At 51.8% G+C, this 18,181-nt stretch overlaps 1 protein-coding gene and 1 long non-coding RNA gene across 3 annotated transcripts; both read left to right on the forward strand.

Annotated features, from left to right (window-relative positions):
- The first annotated feature begins 690 nt into the window (after window positions 1-690).
- Window positions 691-12,202, forward strand: dlec1 (DLEC1 cilia and flagella associated protein). 2 transcript variants are annotated; one of them, XM_086102444.1, is made up of 39 exons: window positions 694-799; window positions 1,015-1,068; window positions 1,298-1,419; window positions 1,870-1,992; window positions 2,065-2,221; window positions 2,674-2,787; window positions 2,907-3,064; window positions 3,135-3,328; window positions 3,706-3,790; window positions 3,868-3,955; window positions 4,029-4,202; window positions 4,285-4,421; window positions 4,526-4,618; window positions 4,738-4,991; window positions 5,073-5,268; window positions 5,701-5,777; window positions 5,848-6,016; window positions 6,082-6,177; window positions 6,291-6,422; window positions 6,800-6,961; window positions 7,039-7,169; window positions 7,362-7,512; window positions 7,912-8,028; window positions 8,107-8,228; window positions 8,300-8,488; window positions 8,564-8,631; window positions 8,705-8,856; window positions 9,272-9,387; window positions 9,448-9,518; window positions 9,590-9,789; window positions 9,865-10,005; window positions 10,100-10,222; window positions 10,406-10,500; window positions 10,583-10,667; window positions 10,737-10,934; window positions 11,352-11,504; window positions 11,572-11,722; window positions 11,812-11,932; window positions 12,012-12,202. In XM_086102444.1, exons 3-39 carry the CDS (start codon window positions 1,327-1,329, stop codon window positions 12,109-12,111), a joined length of 4,986 nt encoding a protein of 1,661 aa, XP_085958570.1. In that variant the 5' UTR covers window positions 694-799; window positions 1,015-1,068; window positions 1,298-1,326; the 3' UTR covers window positions 12,112-12,202. The 2 variants fall into 2 exon arrangements, with proteins under 2 accessions (XP_085958569.1, XP_085958570.1); XM_086102443.1 differs by having other exon boundaries at window positions 691-799; window positions 10,583-10,934.
- A 2,535-nt stretch (window positions 12,203-14,737) lies between these two features.
- Window positions 14,738-16,104, forward strand: LOC147186675 (uncharacterized). The gene is made up of 2 exons (XR_015099011.1): window positions 14,738-14,852; window positions 15,325-16,104. It is a non-coding gene; the product is annotated as an uncharacterized LOC147186675 (long non-coding RNA).
- Window positions 16,105-18,181: the final 2,077 nt, after the last annotated feature.

Here is an 18,181-nt window from a genome sequence, read left to right on the forward strand (position 1 = left end):
AATTGTGGCTGTGGTTTTGTAAATCTCCGTTTCTAAACCATGTTGGTGTAAAGCAGTGCACGTCATTTTACAGTAATTCGTTTGAATGTGATTAAATTACTTTCAATTAAACAGTACAATCTTTAAATTAAACGGGTCATGGTTTAAGGTTGAAGCATTCAAAAAAACCGCAAGGGCATTTAAGGGTGCTTATTGTAGTTCTGCTGAATTGGCATTAGGTTTATGAGGGGTGGGTGGATCCTTGGAGAAAGTTCTCCCATGCAAGGGGTCCAATTTTAAGAGCCTCTGCTTTCAATAATTAAATTTTACCGCGCTGCAGTAAGCGTTTTGAGCAAACACCCAGGTGTCGTGAACAGGAAAGCATTCAAAATGTTCAGTCCGTAAAAATAGGCGCGCCGATTCCTCTGCAACACACAAGGGGGCGCCAATGAGCTGCAAATGATTCATGCAAACTCCCAAGCTTCTCTGACTGCCACAAATAACTGCGCACCTAATTGACAATGTGGGTGTTAAGTTTCTGCTCCATTCACCCGGGGCAAACTGGGACATAATGTATAAACATCATTTAATAATAATGCCAGTTCATTAGTGCAACACCCAAGCAATCTCTTTCATCAGCTGAGTACGAGAATGTCGGTGGGGACGACTTGAAAGCGCAACTGTTTCGTGATTGGCGTGTGTTGATGAAAAACACAACACAGACGAGTTTAAGAGCGCAAACGCGTCGACATTAGTGGGCTGCTATTATTTCCCAGAATGCACTGCGCCACCGGCGACGAGACCTCTTCCTTGAACGCTTGTGAGTAGTTTCGTACATTTGTACACCAAAATTCTATTTGATTAAAAATCGAAAAGCCCGAGTCTTCGAAACGACATGAAAGCAAAACAGCATGTACCTTGTCATATTGTGACAAACCGCCCAAACAACGAGGCGAAATCTCAATACATGTTTTTGTTATGACTGTATCTATTCGATTAAAACGTGTTATTTGTGATCGTTTTTTTTTTTTACAGAACTGTGTCGTGATGTTAAGAAAAAGTGCAGTAAATGGCGGCCATCGCAACCAGGTTGGTTTCCATGACGGCGGTCGTGACGTCACAGAATCAACACTCGACTTCAGAGTACTCGATTGCACACATTTTCTCTCACTTTGGCTAGATTTGCTTCACTTTGCATTTTTTAATGGTAAACGTTATTATTTTCTTTTCTTGTAATTCAAATCAAAAGTTTCTATGCCAATTTAGCATATGTAGCCAACTTGCTTGCAAGACGCTAACTCTGAAGTTTCATTGCTAGGTACTCGGTTCAACTTTTTGCAGTCAGCCATGCTGCCGGAGCAACAGGAACAAGAAGACCCGCGACCATCTCGGTGTGATCCTCCCGTGGACAGTCACACCCCTGCTTCTGCCAAATCGCAGGTAAGCGAGCTTGCAGCGGTTGTCGAAGCGGGGTCTCCTGTGAAACATGGTTTGTGGGTCCCCAAAATAATTTGCAATAAATTCTGTTGAATCCTGGGGAGGAAAAAACGTGCGGATCAGCAAATTAATCTCTCCTTACGATTAAAAAGATAAGATAAGAAAACCTTTATGAGTCTCGCCTGGGAGAAATTCCCAATTCACAGCAGCAAAGGTGTTAAAGGAAGAAGTAGAAAAACAAAAAGGTCACGCCTATTTAGATCAAAGTAGTTCACATAACAGAACGGTGCATGGAGTCGCCATGTTTTTATTTATATACTCTGTCGGGGTACTTGGAAAAATGTCTCCCTTGTTTAGGGTACCTGAACCCAAAAGATTTGAGAAACTCTCAGCCATGCGCGCGCGCGCGCACACGCAACCATTGATGCTTTGTTGATGTGTTTTGTGCAAAAGGGCATTTCTCACGTGTTGGCCAGCACCTTCAAGGAGCTTTACACCAAAGTAACGCCATGCAACCTTATGAAGGCAAAAGGGAGGAGCAGCTACCACGACAAATACGTCGATGAGCTCAAACGGGTAAACCGGAGCGCGTGAAGAAAAGAAAGCGACACGTCGGGCTGCTCGGGCTCTAACGGCATCTCCGAAAAGGTTCGGGCCGAATACAACCAGCGTATCAAAGAGGCCGATATGCTGGAGAGCCACATCATCCAGGCCAGAGCTCGGGCGGCCTCCACCGAGCGACGGACGGCGGAACGGATGAAGGAGGACTTCAGGGACGTGCCCGATCTCCAGGGCCTGCCTCCAGGTCTCCGCAATATTCGGCCACTTCTCACCTCCTTTCAGCTTTGCGCCGACTGATTTGTCCCAAAATGTCAGGCCCCCGCCCCCACACGAATAGGGGTGGGGGGGCGGGGGTGCTCAGATGCGTCGCCACTCTTGGTGTGCGTCGCGCTGTCCTGAAAAAAAAAAAGTGGAGTGTCCTGAGCGTTTGTGGAGAACAGTCGCGACGTCAATCCGCAGCCCACGCCGGAGGAGAATCAGTTGCAGGGGCACTTTGGCCCTTTGGCTCTTTAAAAATCGGGGGGGGGGGGGGGGGGAATAATTCCAATCAGCCCAGATTCTCAGAAGGTGTCTGTCCGCGTTGTGAAAAAGTCGAACGTTGACGATTGTGGGCCCGCCTGGCCGTTTTCTGAGCACATTGGGGAAAAATCATTCGCTCATGATGATGGAAAGTGTCTGCTGACGTGTCATTTTCAGTCAAGTCGGCGTTTATCTGGCACGTTGACGAAGGTCTCCTCCAAATCAACGACCTGATTTCGCCACTGGACTATTTGAAGCCGCAAAAAATCCAAATGAAGGCCCCGGCAGTCGGTACTTCTTCTCTCCCGATGTTGCCTTGACATGTTGATTCGAGTCTTGGGTTTTTTTTTTCTTCTCTCTCTCTCTCTCTTTCAACGCCCGAGTCCCACGCGGTCACATTGGTCTTTCAGTAAAACCCGATCTGACCAGACCGACCATCGCCTACACCTTGCGCGCGGCCAGCGAGGCGCACGACGACTCGGCGCGGAGGATGAGGAAGGAGTCCGAGTCCAGCCAGACTCTGGAGTGCAGCTCACTGGCGCCGAGGAAGAAGAAGTCACCCGACGAGGTCCGCGCCAAGATCCGTAAGCCCGCGGCCCTACGAACCCCGACGTGACCGCCGCGTCTTCCCGGAGAAGATGCGGAGCCGGCCCGGGCCAAAGTGGAAAGACGAGCCCAGCGCGACCGATCGGGCCGAGGGCAACGAAAAGCTGCGCAAGATGAAGGAACGCCAACGCATGCTCCAAAACCCCCGCTTCCTGCCTCCGAAAGCTCACCGGGGCGCCGCCTCCCTCGTCCGCCCTCGGACCGCGAAGGACGGCGCCGAGGGAAGGTGCGTTGGACTCGCGAATGCCTCTTTGCCCCCGTTGGGATGTTGGTGGCGATTGAAAAACAACGCTTTTTAACTCATTCACTCCCAAAGACGTTTTTAAACGTCTTTTCAGACTTGGTCCAGAATTGGCTGGTACTGAATGAGTTAAACATCTCTTGTTCCGTCTTCCAACAAAGAGTCAATCTTTCTGCGTTCTGTCCGAGAACAATTATGAACTCAGTGGAGTTGCGGAGCACGCTCGCGGCGCTATGCAAAGCGCTGTCCGCGGAGCCAAAAGAACCCGCGCGACAACGAGCGCACGAGGAGAGGCTCGGCGACGCACGCCAACGCGAATGACGCGGCCTCCTCTCACGTGTGGCGCCGTTTGTCGTCGTCAGCTCCCAAGAAAGTGGCGTCCAGGTCTTCCTGGCCGAGCCCCCGCTGGTCCTCTTTACGGTGTACAGCGTGGGACAGGTGTACGAGGTGCGTACGAGGTCGGGGGGGCGCGCCGTCGGCGCTCGAGCGCCGCGCTCCGGCCGACGTCTCCCTCCCCGTCTCAGAGCACCCTGGAGCTGAAGAACGTCAGCTTTTCCGGCCGCGACATCCGAGTCCTCCCGCCCAGCAGTTCCCACTTCACCGTCGGTCTCGGTGAGCGCCCCCCCCCCCCCCCCCCAGACCGCGGACGCCGGTGTCTGACGCCATGGTTGCCGTCGTCCTCTAGGAAGATTTCCCGGTAAGGGCGGCGTCGTGGCCCCGGGCATGAGTTGCAAGTTCACGGTGCGCTTCGCCCCGGACTCGCTGGCCGACTACGAGGACCGCGTGGTGGTGGAGAGCGAGGGCGAGCATATCCTGGTGGTCCCCATCGAGGCACGGAGACCGCCTCCCGTCCTCACCCGTGAGTCTCCTCCCACCTCGAAGCGCTTTGGCCGCCGCGAGCCCCCCCGCCTGATGCGTCCCCCGGGGGGCCGCCCTCGCAGTGCCCCGCGTGCTGGACTGCGGTTACTGCCTGATCGGGGGGCTGCGATGCGTCGAGTTCCATTGTCAGAACGTGGGCCTGAGTGCCGGTACCTTCTGCGTGGTCCCCAAGGATCGCTGGCCAGCCACCAACCCCAAGGTGAGAAGAAAAAAAAAATTCTACGGCGGGTTCGCGCAGTTTACAGCCGCTGAAATGCGCTCGCTTGCTTGATTTCCTTTTTGACCGGTTGTGCCTTTGTGCAGTCGGTGGCCACAAGTTGTTATTGCGAGCAGCCCCCCTTCGCCGTCAGCCCGTCCTTCTTCGCCCTGCAGCCCGGAGAGAGCACGGCCGTCGAGGTGAGGCTGCGCGCCGGCGAATTCGCGTTAAGCGGGCCACCGAAGGCCACTCGCCGTCGAAGTGAAGGCCGGAGGCCCGAGGCGATGCTTTGCTAACGCTCGGGGGCGTCTTCTCGCAGGCGCTTTTCTTTCCCGCCGCCACCGAGCGGATTTGCCGGATCTTCACCGTGGTGTGCGACAACTGCCAAGTCAAAGACGTTTGCGTGCAAGGCGAGGGCCAGCTGATCGCCCTGGAGCTCCTGTCCGTCTCCGGCGAGGAGCGGCCCCCGGTGCTGGGGGAGGCGCGCGACGTCACCGCCGACCACTTTGTCCGATTCGAGCCGTGCAACCCTCGCACGGCACAGCGGAAGACGCTGGTCATCAGGAGCAACGTGTACGTAGCTCGGCGCGCTTGCGACGCCTGTCGGTGGCATGCGCGCGCCACCGACAGGCCGGTTTTGTCTCACCCCCGAAGCCACTTGGAGCTGCCCTTCCGCTGGCGGATCATGAAGCCCAACCTGCCGCCGCCGCTTCCGGCCCAAACGCCCCCCGAACCCTGCCGAATCCGGCATCGACCCGAGCCGGATGACGTTTTCCAAGTCAGCCCGGCCTCGGGAATCCTGGCGCCCTGCCGGGATCGAGACTTCATCGTCTCCTTCTGTCCCAAGGAGGTAGAAACGCGCTTGCCTTGGCGCTCGCCGGCACTTTGCGCACACAGACAACAACAACAACTTTTTGGGTTTTTTTTGTTGTTGTTTTTCTTGCTACTCGTGTATGACGAGCCTTGAAAGCGTCACATTTTGTGTCCGAACTCTGCTGAGTTTTAGTTGACGTTTAAGACCTCAACAATGCGCTTCATCATCGGGAATCGAATCGGAGATGGCTTTACGTGCTTTCAGATATGTCTTTAGCGCGACTTGTTTGCTTGCGCATCAGGATTTTTTTTGGGGGGGGGGGCAAATAGGCCGATAGGGTTTCCCCGTGGGTCGTAAGCGCGAGCCGCCTGCTGCTGAAACCGAGCCTTCATTCATAAGAAAGACGACTGAGCGTCTTCCCGCGAGTTGGACGCAATGCTGCTTGTGGCTTTTGTTTGCTCGCTCAAGATGCGGGATTACCACAGCGTTTGCCACTTGGTCCTGAGCGACATCCCCCGGCTGCCGCCGGAGTGCGCCGCCGCCGGGTAAGGCCTCCTCCGCGCGGCTCCGGGGAGAAGGAAAGGCTCTTTTGCTCACCCCGTCGTCCGCTGGCAGGCCCGGCGCGCTGCAGCCCGTCCGCGTGGACTCGGATGTGGGCGACGCCACCGTCATGGAGATCGAAGTCAAGGGCGCCACGGAGCCCTTCAACGTGCTGCTGGAGCCCTACGCCCTGGTCATCCCCGGACAACTTTTTATCTCCACCCCCACCCGCCGACATTTTAAGGTGCTGGGCTCGCCCCCGCCACCCCCCCGGCGTTCGGTCGTCCATCTTCGTCCTCTCGCTCGCAGATGTGGAACCACAGCAAAACGCCGGTCGTCTTCCGTTGGGACGCCATGAACAGCAGCTGTCATCGAATCGAGGTGGAGCCCGCCGCTGGAAAAATCGGTACGGCGCCGTTCCTTCCCTCCGTGCGGTCGCAAAGCCGGTCGCAAAGCCAAATCGCAAAGCCCCGAACGCGCGCGACTCACCTCGACGTTCTCCTCTCCTTTCGCCTACGGACGAGAACGAGTGTTTTGTTTTCGACCTGCTTTTGATGGGAGGCAAACCGGAGAAGGTGGCGACCAGTCTGCTCTGCCGCATCCGGCACCGCTCCGAACCCGTCGCCTTGGCCGTGGAGGTCGCCTTCAAGGTCAGCCGCCCCCTCCGACGGCACGACCGCATTCCGCTGCCGTTCGGATTCGCCGCACTTTGAATGCGATTTGTGGAGAGGAGACATCGGGTGCGTTGCTCAAACACGCGAAGGCTTGAAAATGAGACGGCCGCTCGCTTTACACGTCCTTTCTCTGCCCCGCTGAAATGAGCCCTTTCAAGTTGGGCCTTTTTCGGTTTGGTTTTTTTTTTCAGCGCAGCTCTGCTTACCTTTTAGCTTTGATGTTGGGCACGTGGGGGTTTCAGCACGATTGTGAGACTTTGATTGATGATTATTACTGTATTGGTTCGTTGTTGTTGTTCCCTCACGATTCTATTCATTTTGCATGTACCACGTGTCGGCTTGTCGCCTCCAAGGGCCCCAGCGTGAGCATCAGCGAGCCCGGCGTGGACTTCGGTCTCATGCGGCTCGGGGAGCAGAGCCAGAAGACGCTGTACCTCCACAACGCCACGCACCTGGAGGCCTCCTGGTCGCTGGCGGAGGCGCACGAGAGCCCGGACGGCGGCCGAGACCCGCAGGTACGGCGCGCGACCGGGCGCGGCAAGCGCGGCCTTTTCGCAAAGTTGTTCTCAAGCTTCGCGCGTTGCGTTCGTAGCTGACCGTGGAGCCGCGCGGCGGCGTGCTGGCCCCTCGCGGCGGCTGCAGCGTGGACGTCCGTTTCAAGCCGCGATTCTGCCAAGAGCTCGAAACGGAGCTGGAGCTGGCCGTGGAGGATGGGACCGGATGGTAGGGAGAAAAAAAAACATACCGTGTGTGTGTGCGTTCGGTACGGCGATGGTGGCGTGCGGAAGCAGTGCGGCGGTCAGAACACGAATCAAGTTCAACGTTGACGCATGAGTCCAGGATTTCTCTTGCCTAGCAAGGGCGCACCGTATGTTCGGCCCGCAACTCACGCCGAGCTGTCGGTGTGCCCGGCAGTCACCTGCTGCTGCGAGCGGACGTGCAGTCTCCTCAGCTGTGCCTGCTCAACTGCGAGCTGCTCCTCCCCGAACTCTACATGGGCGTGGCCGCCGAAGGGACCGTCACTCTCTTCAACCAGACGCTCTTGCCGTCCAACTTCTCCTGGGCGGTGCGTGTCACGTGCTGTCAAGTCGGGCGAGACCAGCGGAGCAACTTGCTCTGCTCGGATGCGGATTAGCCACGCCGCGCTCTTGCATGATCAGAAATCCGGCAGAATTCACAGTGGTTTGCTCACACACACACACACACACACACACACACACACACGCACGCATTTCTGCTCTTCGGAGAGCCAGCGATTTGTGTTCAAGCCTTTGGAAAGTACATTTGGCCTTAAATGAAGACCGATGGGGGCCCCCTGACCTTTTTTGTGTGGTGCACCAGGTCATCGACGGCCCGGGACAGTCCATGTTTGCTAGCGAGACCGAGATGCGCCCGCTAGCAAATATGGGCCGCGGGCCCGCTGCTCGGCGCCGCCCCTTCCTAGCGGCTGCCTTTTGTCCCGCAGGAGGAGCTCAGGGGTCAGCAGGCGTCTCTTTGTTCGGCCAGTTTCGAGCCCCCGTCGGGCAGTCTGGGACCCAACGCCAGCCTGGACATCCGCGTCTCCTTCGTATCCCGAACCGACGTGAGGCACGCTCGCGGCAGGTCGAAGGCTAACTTAGTGGCCGAGCTGGTTTGGGAGTTTGCTTTGCCGTCACCCCAGTCGGCGCTGAATGACGTGGTGGCACTCTGCGAGGTGGAGGGCATGAGCTCGCCCCTGGTTCTCAGCATCCTGGCGCCCGCCACCCAGAGTCTCCGAGTGTCCTACGCGCTCCCCGGCATCAGGTAGGAACGCGGCGGCCGACGCCGCGCCCGTCGGCCTCTCAAAGTCCCCCGCCCTCCTTCCTCCGCGCCAGTCGTCCCGTTTCGGCCGACGGGGGGCCAGAGGAGGCGTTGACGGTCGACTTCGGCGAGGTGCTGCTGGCGCAAGCCGTCACCAAGCAGCTGCTGATGAGCAATCGCACCGCCATCCCGGCGCCCTTCACCATCCAAGCGGAGTTTTTCAACTGCGACGCGGCCAAGCCCAGCAACCGTTCGCAGAGAAGGTGCCTGCCCCAATAATCGTGCGTGTGGTTGTTGCCCGAGTCGTGAACAACAAAAGCTTCCCCCCCCCCCCCAAGATCCCAATACATGAAGAAGCCGCTTCACTCGGTCCAAGCCAGCAAATTAGAGGAACAAGCACACAAGGGTACGTATGCCGGCGCGCTCAAAAGCTCCCCTTGAAACGGCAGGCCAGAAACCAGCAACGAATGCCGCGGCAGACTTTTTGAGCAAGCTGCTGGCCAACGGAAAAGGCGCGGCCTTCTTCGCCGTGCCGTGCGCCGGAATGCTGGAACCCTTCGAGACCCAAACTGTGGACGTCACCGCCTACAGCGACATGTGGGGCGACTACCGAGACAATCTCGTATGCAAGGTCGGCCCGACGAGTAGGAAGCTTGTTAACTCATTCGGTACCAGCCAATTCTAGACCAAGTCTGAAAAGACGTTTAAAAAGGTCTTTGGGAGTGAATGAGTTAAAAGAGTCGCGCGCTTCCCGCAAGTCCTTCTTTCGCGCTCGCGGCCCACCGCTTTGTTTTGGGCTCATGAAAGAAGAAAATATATATTTTTTAAAGCTAGCAATTCTACCCTCGCGTTCGACTAACAAGCCACAGGATTCCATTTTTACATTTTCTTCACCATATAAAAATAAATAGATCTACAGTAGCTGGAATCAAAGGCCCGCCTCACGGGGGATTTTCGAACGAGAATGAAATCATTGAAATAACGTCAAAATAAAGAATGAATCGCATCGAGCTCGGCGACAGCACCCTTGTTATTTTTTGCGGCAGGTGGGGGACCTCGAGCCCAGCCTCCTCCCCATGCGGATGCTGGCCAAAGGCTGTCCGCTCTACTTCCAAATCACCGGGCCGCGCTCCGACGACCAGTTCCAGGGACCCAACGTACAGTGAGTGCCGCCGTCCGCGCGCAACCGGCGCTTTGTCCACATGCGTCCCGTCCCGTGTAGGTTTGGGACGCGTTTATCTGGAGGGGACACCGTTTCCCGTTCCCTTCGCATCAACAACCCCACGCTCTTTGGTAAGTCGCGATGGCTTCCAACGAAGCCGCCACCTTGTTAATATGTTTGGGTTTTTTTGGGGGGGGGGTAGATATCCGCCTGGACTGGGACACATACAACATCATCCCGAACGACCGCAAAGTGGTGGACGTGGTGATGTCGTACGGGGAAAGCTTCCCGCTCAAGGATGCCGAGGACAACCCCCGGCCGGCGTCCAGGCTTCCCAACGGCGAGGCCGCCTGGAAAAGCTCCCACGAGTCGGGCCCGCAGGCTTCGCTCCACCGCGCCGCCGTGAGCATCCGCGCATCGATGAAATAACTGGCAGATTTCGCTTTTGGATCTCTGCGCCTCAACTTGTGATTTCAGCGCACAGAGAGAGAAGACGACGCGAGCAAGGAGGAAGGCGACAGGCTGAGTCCCGCCAAGAGAAAAATGCTTTCTGTCCACATCCGACCTCACGTGGGCGACAAGTCCGATGAGCCCTACCGCGTCTCGCCGCGGCAGATCGTACGCACGCCGCCGTCGGGCCCGCTTTGCCCGTACGATGGCAAACCGGGAGCGTGTGTTGTGCCCCCCGTCCTTGTTCCCCCCCCGTTCTCAGGTGATCCCGGCGCAAGGCAGCAGCACCGTGCACGTGTCTTTCACCCCACTCACCCTGTGGACCACATCGTGCGAGTCCAAGTGCGTGGGCTTGGCCCTGGCCTTCATTAGCCTGGACTCAAAGGTAAACGCGCTCAGCACGCACGCGATGCCATGAGACAGTTGATGAAATCCAATCCACCCCCCCTCCCACACACACACACACACACATACGCTCAAGTGGCACTTTGGTTGTATTTAGCGCTGAAGTTGCAGGTCTTGTGAGATTTTGCCCAGCAATGCGTTGCCGTGGTTGTTTTTGTCCCAGGAGGCCGCCTGCGTGCCGGCCAAGGTGGCGCGGGCGCAGGGCTTGGATCTGCCGCCCATCAGAGTGGATCTCCTGGCACTGGTCAAGCCTGCGGTGTAAGCGATGGCAACATCATGCCCGCGCTCGCAACGAGCGCTTGGCCAGAAACTCAGCGAGTCGCGTTTCTCCGGGCCGCAGGCTCTCGGTGCAGATGGAGGACGACAACAAGGTGGTGGAATTTCACACCTCGGCCGGCGATTTAATCAAGACGGAGGGAGACGAGGTCAGCCCGCCGTTAAATGGCAGATGTGCCGTCGATCCGTCGCGGCTCATTTTGGGGAAACCTTTGCAGGCCTATTTGGAGGCCTTTGACAGCGTGCAGAGCTTCCTGCTAAAGAACACCACCGAGATGCCCCTGCGCTTCAGACTCAGGACGCGGCCGCCATTTTCGCTGGTCAAGGGGCCCACCCGGGCGGGCTCCGGCGCCTCCGGCAGATCGTCGGCCGCTGACCCCCACGCGCTGATTCTACATTCCCAAAACAGCATCCTGGTACGACCGAGACGCACCGCTGGCTGATTTGGTCAATTCAGGATTTTTTTTGGGGGGGGGGGGTGGTACTTCCTGATGCGTGTGCCTACATTAGCAACTTAACTCACCTCGCACTTTAAAACAACCGCCGCTGTCAACAAAGTGCTGTACATGTAGCAAAAGTCAATCCAACAGAAAAACAAATTCATCTCAAAGACAGTAGAAAGTACAAAAGGAACAAAAAGGAGTTTGGAAGATGGCCAGCGAGGGGGGGCTCGCCCGCCATTCGTTCCAAAAAGAGGGAGCAGCCGCGGAAAAGGCTCCGTTCTCGTTGCCTCTTGTCGCGTCCGGTCGGAAGACCCGAGGCAGCGGGCCGGCGCTCCGAGAGCTAAGGTGGGGCCGGGCCGTTTCAAGATTTGAATTGCCCCCCCCCCTCAGGTGAGGGTAGCCTTCTGCTGCTCGCCATCACTTTTGGAGTACGCGGCGCATCCGAGAGACGGCGCGACGGTCGTCCCCTGCAGTGACGGCGGCTACAAGCAGCTGAAGATTCAGCAAGACCTCCTCATTCACTACAGCAACAATAGCCTGCAGGTCAGGAGAGCGCCGGCTCAACGGCATTAAAAACAAAAAACCGAACGGTCGCCCCCCACTGTTTCAGATGGTGCCGCTCTGCGCCCACGTGAAGCTGGCGACGCTGTGTTTGTCCAGCGACCACATCAATTTTGGACTCTGCTACTTGGGCCAGACGCAGGCCAAAGAAGTCAAGCTCTACACCTTCGGCTCGCAGACTCACTGGTCATTGATTCTAGGTATGTTTTTGCTTTATTTTTTTCCCCCTGCTTCCGTGCACGCGCCCCGCTCGCCTCCGTCGACTCTTGTCTTGCTCGACGCCCCGTAGAGTCCAGCGAGGACACCTCGCACGTCTTCAGCGTGACGCCCACTTGCGGGCTTCTCCGCTCCAAGGACCAGCACGCCCCTGGCGACCACTGCCAACGTCTGGAGATCAGCTTCACCGCCAGGTGACGCGGCGCCGTCGGACGACTTGACTTCAGACTTGGTTCTACCTCATGCTATGCGTTTGTGTGTTCTATGTTGAAGTGAGGTGAAGCAGTACAAGTCCACGGTGGTGATCACTTCCATCCTGGAGTGGAGTCCGCTGGTCCTGCAGCTCCAAGGCACGGGATCCCGACAGATGTAGTTGTACAAAGCATTTTGGGGGGTGATAGCTGGAGAAACTCATGCTCTCTGTACGCTCCATTAAGCACTCCGAGTGTGTTTATTTTATTAAATGAAGCTTGTAATTGGGTTGGGTTTTTTTTTAATCTAATCAGCAGCCATCCAAAACAATATACCGATGTTGGTAAGAACCATCTCGTGCCAGCCAACATTTGAAACCTATTGAGATATGTCTAAGGATGTTAAGAATATGGAAATACCAAAATTGTAAAAAAAAAAAAGATTTCTCCAACTTTATTCACAAAATGTTTTAAAAAATTGAATTCCCCAAATCTTCTCAATAGATAAAACCAGCTATATTTAAAAGATACTTTTCCCAAAATGTCATGAGGAAAATATTCCAATGGTCTAAAACTTAATTCACATCGTGTTACAAATGTAACCACTTCAAAATAGGCACATTTTTATAAAACCTTTTTTCACATCTGAAGCTATATTATAGAGTAGAAAAAGTCTTCCAACCCAATATATGTATGTATGTATGGTTTCCAATTGGAGAAAAATACCTCCCCTCAAATTGATGTCGCCCCCTTTTCTCTCGGGGAGGGATTAAAAGCAGGTGGTAACATTTCCCCCCATGCCGCGGCGTATGGCAAGCCATTTGAGCATTTATTCCAAATCCCTGATATCAAACATAAGTGTGTTACACTAGTTCGATCTCTTTCAGCACTAGTTCGACACTCGGCCACACTAGTGACACACTTTGTCGAACTAGTTGCATACAAACTCCAACTAGTCGTTCATTTTCAGCAACATGTCAACTTGTCAATCATGGATTAATCTAACGTGAATTTGTGACCCGTGATTTCCTGCGCGAGTAAACAAGTGCGAGCTGAAATACTCACTAGTTTACTAGTGGCGGATAAAACAGTAGCTAGTTTACTAGTTAAAGCCCCTTGACGCCTTGATATCTAACTAGTGAGTGTCAAAAATGTTACTTGTTCACTGGTGATGCCCCAAATATTTACTAGTTGCACTAGTGTGACATTTAATGTCGCACTAGTTCAACTAGTGAGGTCTAAAATGTTCACTAGTAGAACTAGTGGATGCCAACCTGCTCACTAGTAAGCTAGTTGCACAAAATATAATGAGGAGGTGGGGCAGAAATGTGGCTGCAGGATTCCTATTGGATCTGCAGTTAAAATACACCAATCGGGATTCAGATTTTGTCATAATCACACCCACTTCATTTGCATGTTTTACACTAGTTTACAAGTTGTCCTGAGGATTTGCAGCTAGTTCACTAGAGGATGCCCATTATTGGTTACATGTCGATGAGTGAATCCAGAAATCCAAACTAGTAAACTAGGTGCAATCGATTTGACCTTACATGTTAACTAGACGGTTTCAAAATGTGAACATGTTCACAAGTCAATGTAGAGATATCCACTAGTTACACTCGTTGGGCTCATTTTCACTGTACTTGTTAACTAGTGATACACATGTTTCCTCACTAGTAAACTAGTTGGGTTCAGTGTGACACACTAGTGAGCTAGTGACACTGAGTTTCATATCACTAGTTAACTAGTGGAACGTATTTTGTCTCACTTGTCAGGCTCAATGCTGAACATGTATAGACTTTGACTGAACATGTTTGACAAAACTGGGCACTAGGTGACATGTGCACACATCTAGTTTACTAGTGAAATAATCACATTTGGCTAGTTTACATGTTTGGCAGTTACAAAACTTTACAAGTTCACTAGTTGTGCACACATGTCAACTAGTAAGCAATTTTATTTAGCTAGTGCGATGTGCATGCCAGCTAGTATGCCAAAAACATGACCTAGTGCAACAAAAATCCCTACATGTTAGATATTTGTTGCACTCGTTGTGCACAGTCGCTCACAAGTGCTGATTAACACCAACAAGTGAAAAGAAAAGCCAACATGTAGGAAAAATGTCAAAAATGTTCAGTCAAACCTTGCACAAGTTCATTTCTTGGTCTGACTAGTGAGACAAAATGCCTCCCACTAGTTAACTAGTTGAATAAACACGAACGTCTCTAGTGAACTAGTGGGCGTTTTGTGGCTTACATGTCAACTAGTAAGCCTCAAAATGATCTTACTAGTGAACTAGTGGGCGTTTTGTGGCTTACATGTCAACTAGTAAGCCTCAAAATGATCTTACTAGTGAACTAGTGGGCATTTTGTGGCTTACATGTCAACTAGTAAGCCTCAAAATGATCTTACTAGTGAACTAGTGGTCGTTTTGTGGCTTACATGTCAACTAGTAAGCCTCAAAATGATCTTACTAGTGAACTAGTGGGCGTTTTGGGGCATACATGTCAACTAGTAAGCATCAAAATGATCTTACTAGTGAACTAGTGGGCGTTTTGCGGCTTACATGTCAACTAGTAAGCTTCAAAATGATCTTACTAGTGGGCACATTTATGGCCTTACATGTTCACTAGTAAGCGTCAAAATGATCTTACTAATGAACTAGTGGGCGTTTTGTGGCTTACATGTTCACTAGTAAGCCTCAAAATGATCTTACTAGTGAACTAGTGGGCAATATGGAATAAATACTCAAAGGGCTTGCCTGGCAAACCCTGAGTATTTATTCATCCGTGATTGTATTGTAGACCAATGAGAGCACGTCCGACAGACACGTGGACTTCGGGCAGCCAATCATGATGCATTTCGAGCCAAGCCCCAACAAAAACGGAGGAGAAACCTTTCAGACGCATTGAAAGCTTTTCGGGTAAATATTACTCTTGTTGTTACACAAAATGTTGTTTTACGATTATTTTAGGCGGTAAAGTTATGGTGTAAATGTCAGATATGTGGTCAATTTATCAAGATGAAGCCTGCTTAAAAATCTGCTCCAACGATTTCGGAGATGTGTCTGACTTTGACAGCAATGGCGGCAGTTCAACGCTTGACAGTCGCAGTCGGGTGCAGATTTATTTCGGCAGGACTTTCTCAAATCTGCCGTTTGCTCTGACAGTTACATTTTGTCTTATTACTCACAAGCTAATTGACATTTAAAAAAGAGTTAAAGTTAATGTTTGGAACATGATTTTGCTCTGTTTGCAGCCTTAGTTCGTTTGAATTATTCGCTGCCTGCATTACATGAAGTACATTTTTTAATATTCACAAGACTGTAACTGTGCATTATAAATAATGTAACATTTGCACTATGTTTTACTGGATCTACAACTAAACTAAACTAGGTCCTCGTTTCTGGGAGAGTCCACAGCACCTCCTGCATCACAACCATTCTGACGGCACACCTTCAGCAGCACGATGTTTCTAACGGGAGCTGGAGGGTGATCAGCTTCATTGAAGAACAGGAGGAGGAGAGGCACAACGTTTGTCATCTGTGATATGTTTTTAGAATTTTCTCCTCATTAAAAAAACTATGTTTTGTTAATTTCTTGATATAGTTCTTGTATTTAAATATTTTAACAATCAAATATTTTTCAACTGTGTTTTGGATATGAATTGTATGAAATAAATCAGTGAAGCCCCAATCAAATTCTACTCCATCTAATCTGCTCGATCACACTGCTGTCAAGATGCTGTAAATAATGCCTTCATTCATGATTGTAGAAACCCCAGAACGGTAAACGTGTGATTATTTTATTTTAAAATATAAGAAGCCTATGTTTTTCAATTGTGCTCATTTTCGTTGTATTGCACGACAAATATAATAGATGAGCCGGTTTGGGGACATCATCAACCAAGCTGCTGCTCCAATTGCAATGCGAAATATTGTCCTGCTCTCCTAAATTCGCATCTACACCACAAATTATAGCATCCTAACTGATTTAGCAACAACTGAAAATTCACATCATTATTTAGGGAGAATATGTTGCAGAACTGTTGCATTATATACTTAATTTTATTTAGTATAGCATACATATATAAAAGTGGAAAGATACTGTAGAGCTGTACCATTACTCTTTATCTCCGTGTACATAATAAATAAACATCACCTACAGATACATTGACTGGTAAAAATTGCTTGATTCCTTCTGTATACTGTAGATATTACGCAAATGGCGGTAAATAATTGTTAAAGCTCAGAATCAGGTTTTAAAGGGTTCATTTTTTGCTCGGTGGTGCTCTTATTATGGAGCCAATAGGAGGTGTTCACTTCTGGCACTGTCCTGCCTCCTGATTAGCATTTAGCGTAACTAGTGTGACCAGTGAGCCATTAGTGTTTCACATGTTGTACAAGTGAACATTTTGCCATCACTAGTTAACTAGTTAAATCAAACGACCATTTAACTAGTTGACTAGTGAGTAGGGTGACATCCACTAGTGCGACATTTTGACTTCACTAGTCAAACTAGTGAAGTCAAAATGTCGCACTAGTGGAACTAGTGGATATTTGGGGCATCACTGGTGAGCAAGTAACATTTTTGGACTCACTAGTTGGATATCAAGGCTTTAACGGTCTTAAACTAGTGCACTATCAATGTTTTATCCTCCACTAGTTAACTAGTGGATATTTCAGCTCCCACTAGTTAACTAGTGCAGGAAATCATAGGCCACTAGTTAACATGTTAGAACAATCCACGTTTCACTAGTTAACACTTTTTAAACCTTACTAGTAAACTAGTAAGACTTTGAACCTCACTAGTTTGGTCTAGTGGGCCACTAGGGCATAAAAAAGCTGACTAGCTGGGAAGTTCCCTCTGCTTGTGTGCTTCCAGGTGTCACTAGTTAGAATTTTGTCAGCACTAGTTGGACAAAAGTGGCACTAGTTGCCAAAAATGAGTGGCTAGTGAGGATTTCTGTGCAACTAGTTCGACATTCGGTGTCACTAGTGTGGCCGAGTGTCGAACTAGTGCTGAAAGAGATCGAACTAGTGTAACACACTTATGTTTGATATCAGGGATTTGGAATAAATGCTCAAATGGCTTGCCATACGCTTCGCTCTTTCTCGACTTCAACACACCTGATTCCAACGCCCTGACACCGTCATGAACAATCGAATCAGGTGTGTTGGAGTTGGGAGGGATCCCAAAGGGGCAGGATATGGCTTGAGAGGAACCCGAGTTCCCAACCCCTGACTTCGACGTTTCTTCCCCCTTCCCAAATCTTGGGACTCCCCGTCCTCCCCCTACGAGGGTCAGTCGCAAACCAGTTTATGCCTCGTGATGGCAACCTTGCCAAGTGGCCGGGAAGGAAAGGAGCTCTTGAATGTGCTACAAATCGCTCGAGGACGCCGTCGCCCCCGTTTGCATCATTGGCCGTGCGCATGCTGCCGTTCACGCCGTCGGAGAGGAGTCACGTCGCAGGGAGAGACAAAAGGTAAGTCGGGGCGGTGGGAAAAACACACCCGAAACACGGTTGGAACGACAAACGAACTTTACGCATTGATTCTTGTTTCTTTGACTCTTTTTACTGTCACAATTCCAACCCTCCTCCTTGATCCGAGCTTGGGACCGGCAAAAGTCACTCAATAGAAACACTCCGGCGCAGTCAATGAGGTTTTTTTTAATTCAAGTTTGGTCGCATGAAACATTTTAACCTTCATTTTTCCCCATGCAATCCACATGCACAATCAAACCCGAAAGAGGCAATAGAACACTGACAGTTGAGAAAATGATGCTCACTAATACTAGGCCCTTATTCTGTTTCATTGATTTGTTTTTTAATTGGTTTGTCAGACCCTGTGGGCGCTCCGGACGGGAGAGTCTGACGAAATCGCCCGCTGCACGTCGACAACGGTAAGAACGCGACGCGCTTTCACATCAGAGTCGCCGATAACGCCGGAAAAAAAGTCGTTTGGTTTGTCCTTTGTTGCTTTTTGGGAAAACGAGTCGGGGGGGGGGGGGTCTGAAAACTCGCTCGATGTAGCGAGAAAGTCGTTAAATTGCCAACTCTGGGTTCGAGGTGCGTGCCAGGAGAATGTGACGTTTCCTCTAGGGCCGTGCGCGTCAAGCCGGAAAAGTCACGTGACCGAGGGACCCGCCCACCTTGGCGCAGACCGAAAGCGGAGGCGAGCGCCGCACTTTAGTACGTCTTAAGCGCAGAATCTATCGTACGTACTGTACGCGCTGCCTTTGAAAATGCTTC

The sequence above is a fragment of the Hippocampus guttulatus genome, chromosome 21, assembly GCF_054856545.1.
Source record: "Hippocampus guttulatus isolate MCC_2025c chromosome 21, RoL_Hgut_1.0, whole genome shotgun sequence".
NCBI lineage: Eukaryota > Metazoa > Chordata > Actinopteri > Syngnathiformes > Syngnathidae > Hippocampus > Hippocampus guttulatus.

What these genes read in the sequence shown, in the direction of transcription:
- dlec1 (XM_086102443.1), top strand. Translation starts at nt 1,327, where the DNA reads ATGCTGCCGGAGCAACAGGAACAAGAAGACCCGCGACCATCTCGGTGT. An exon ending in AGAAGAAGTCACCCGACGAG is followed by an intron (nt 3,065 to 3,134) that starts GTCCGCGCCAAG and finishes TTCCCGGAGAAG; the next exon opens with ATGCGGAGCCGGCCCGGGCC. An exon ending in CCGGAGTGCGCCGCCGCCGG is followed by an intron (nt 5,778 to 5,847) that starts GTAAGGCCTCCT and finishes GTCCGCTGGCAG; the next exon opens with GCCCGGCGCGCTGCAGCCCG.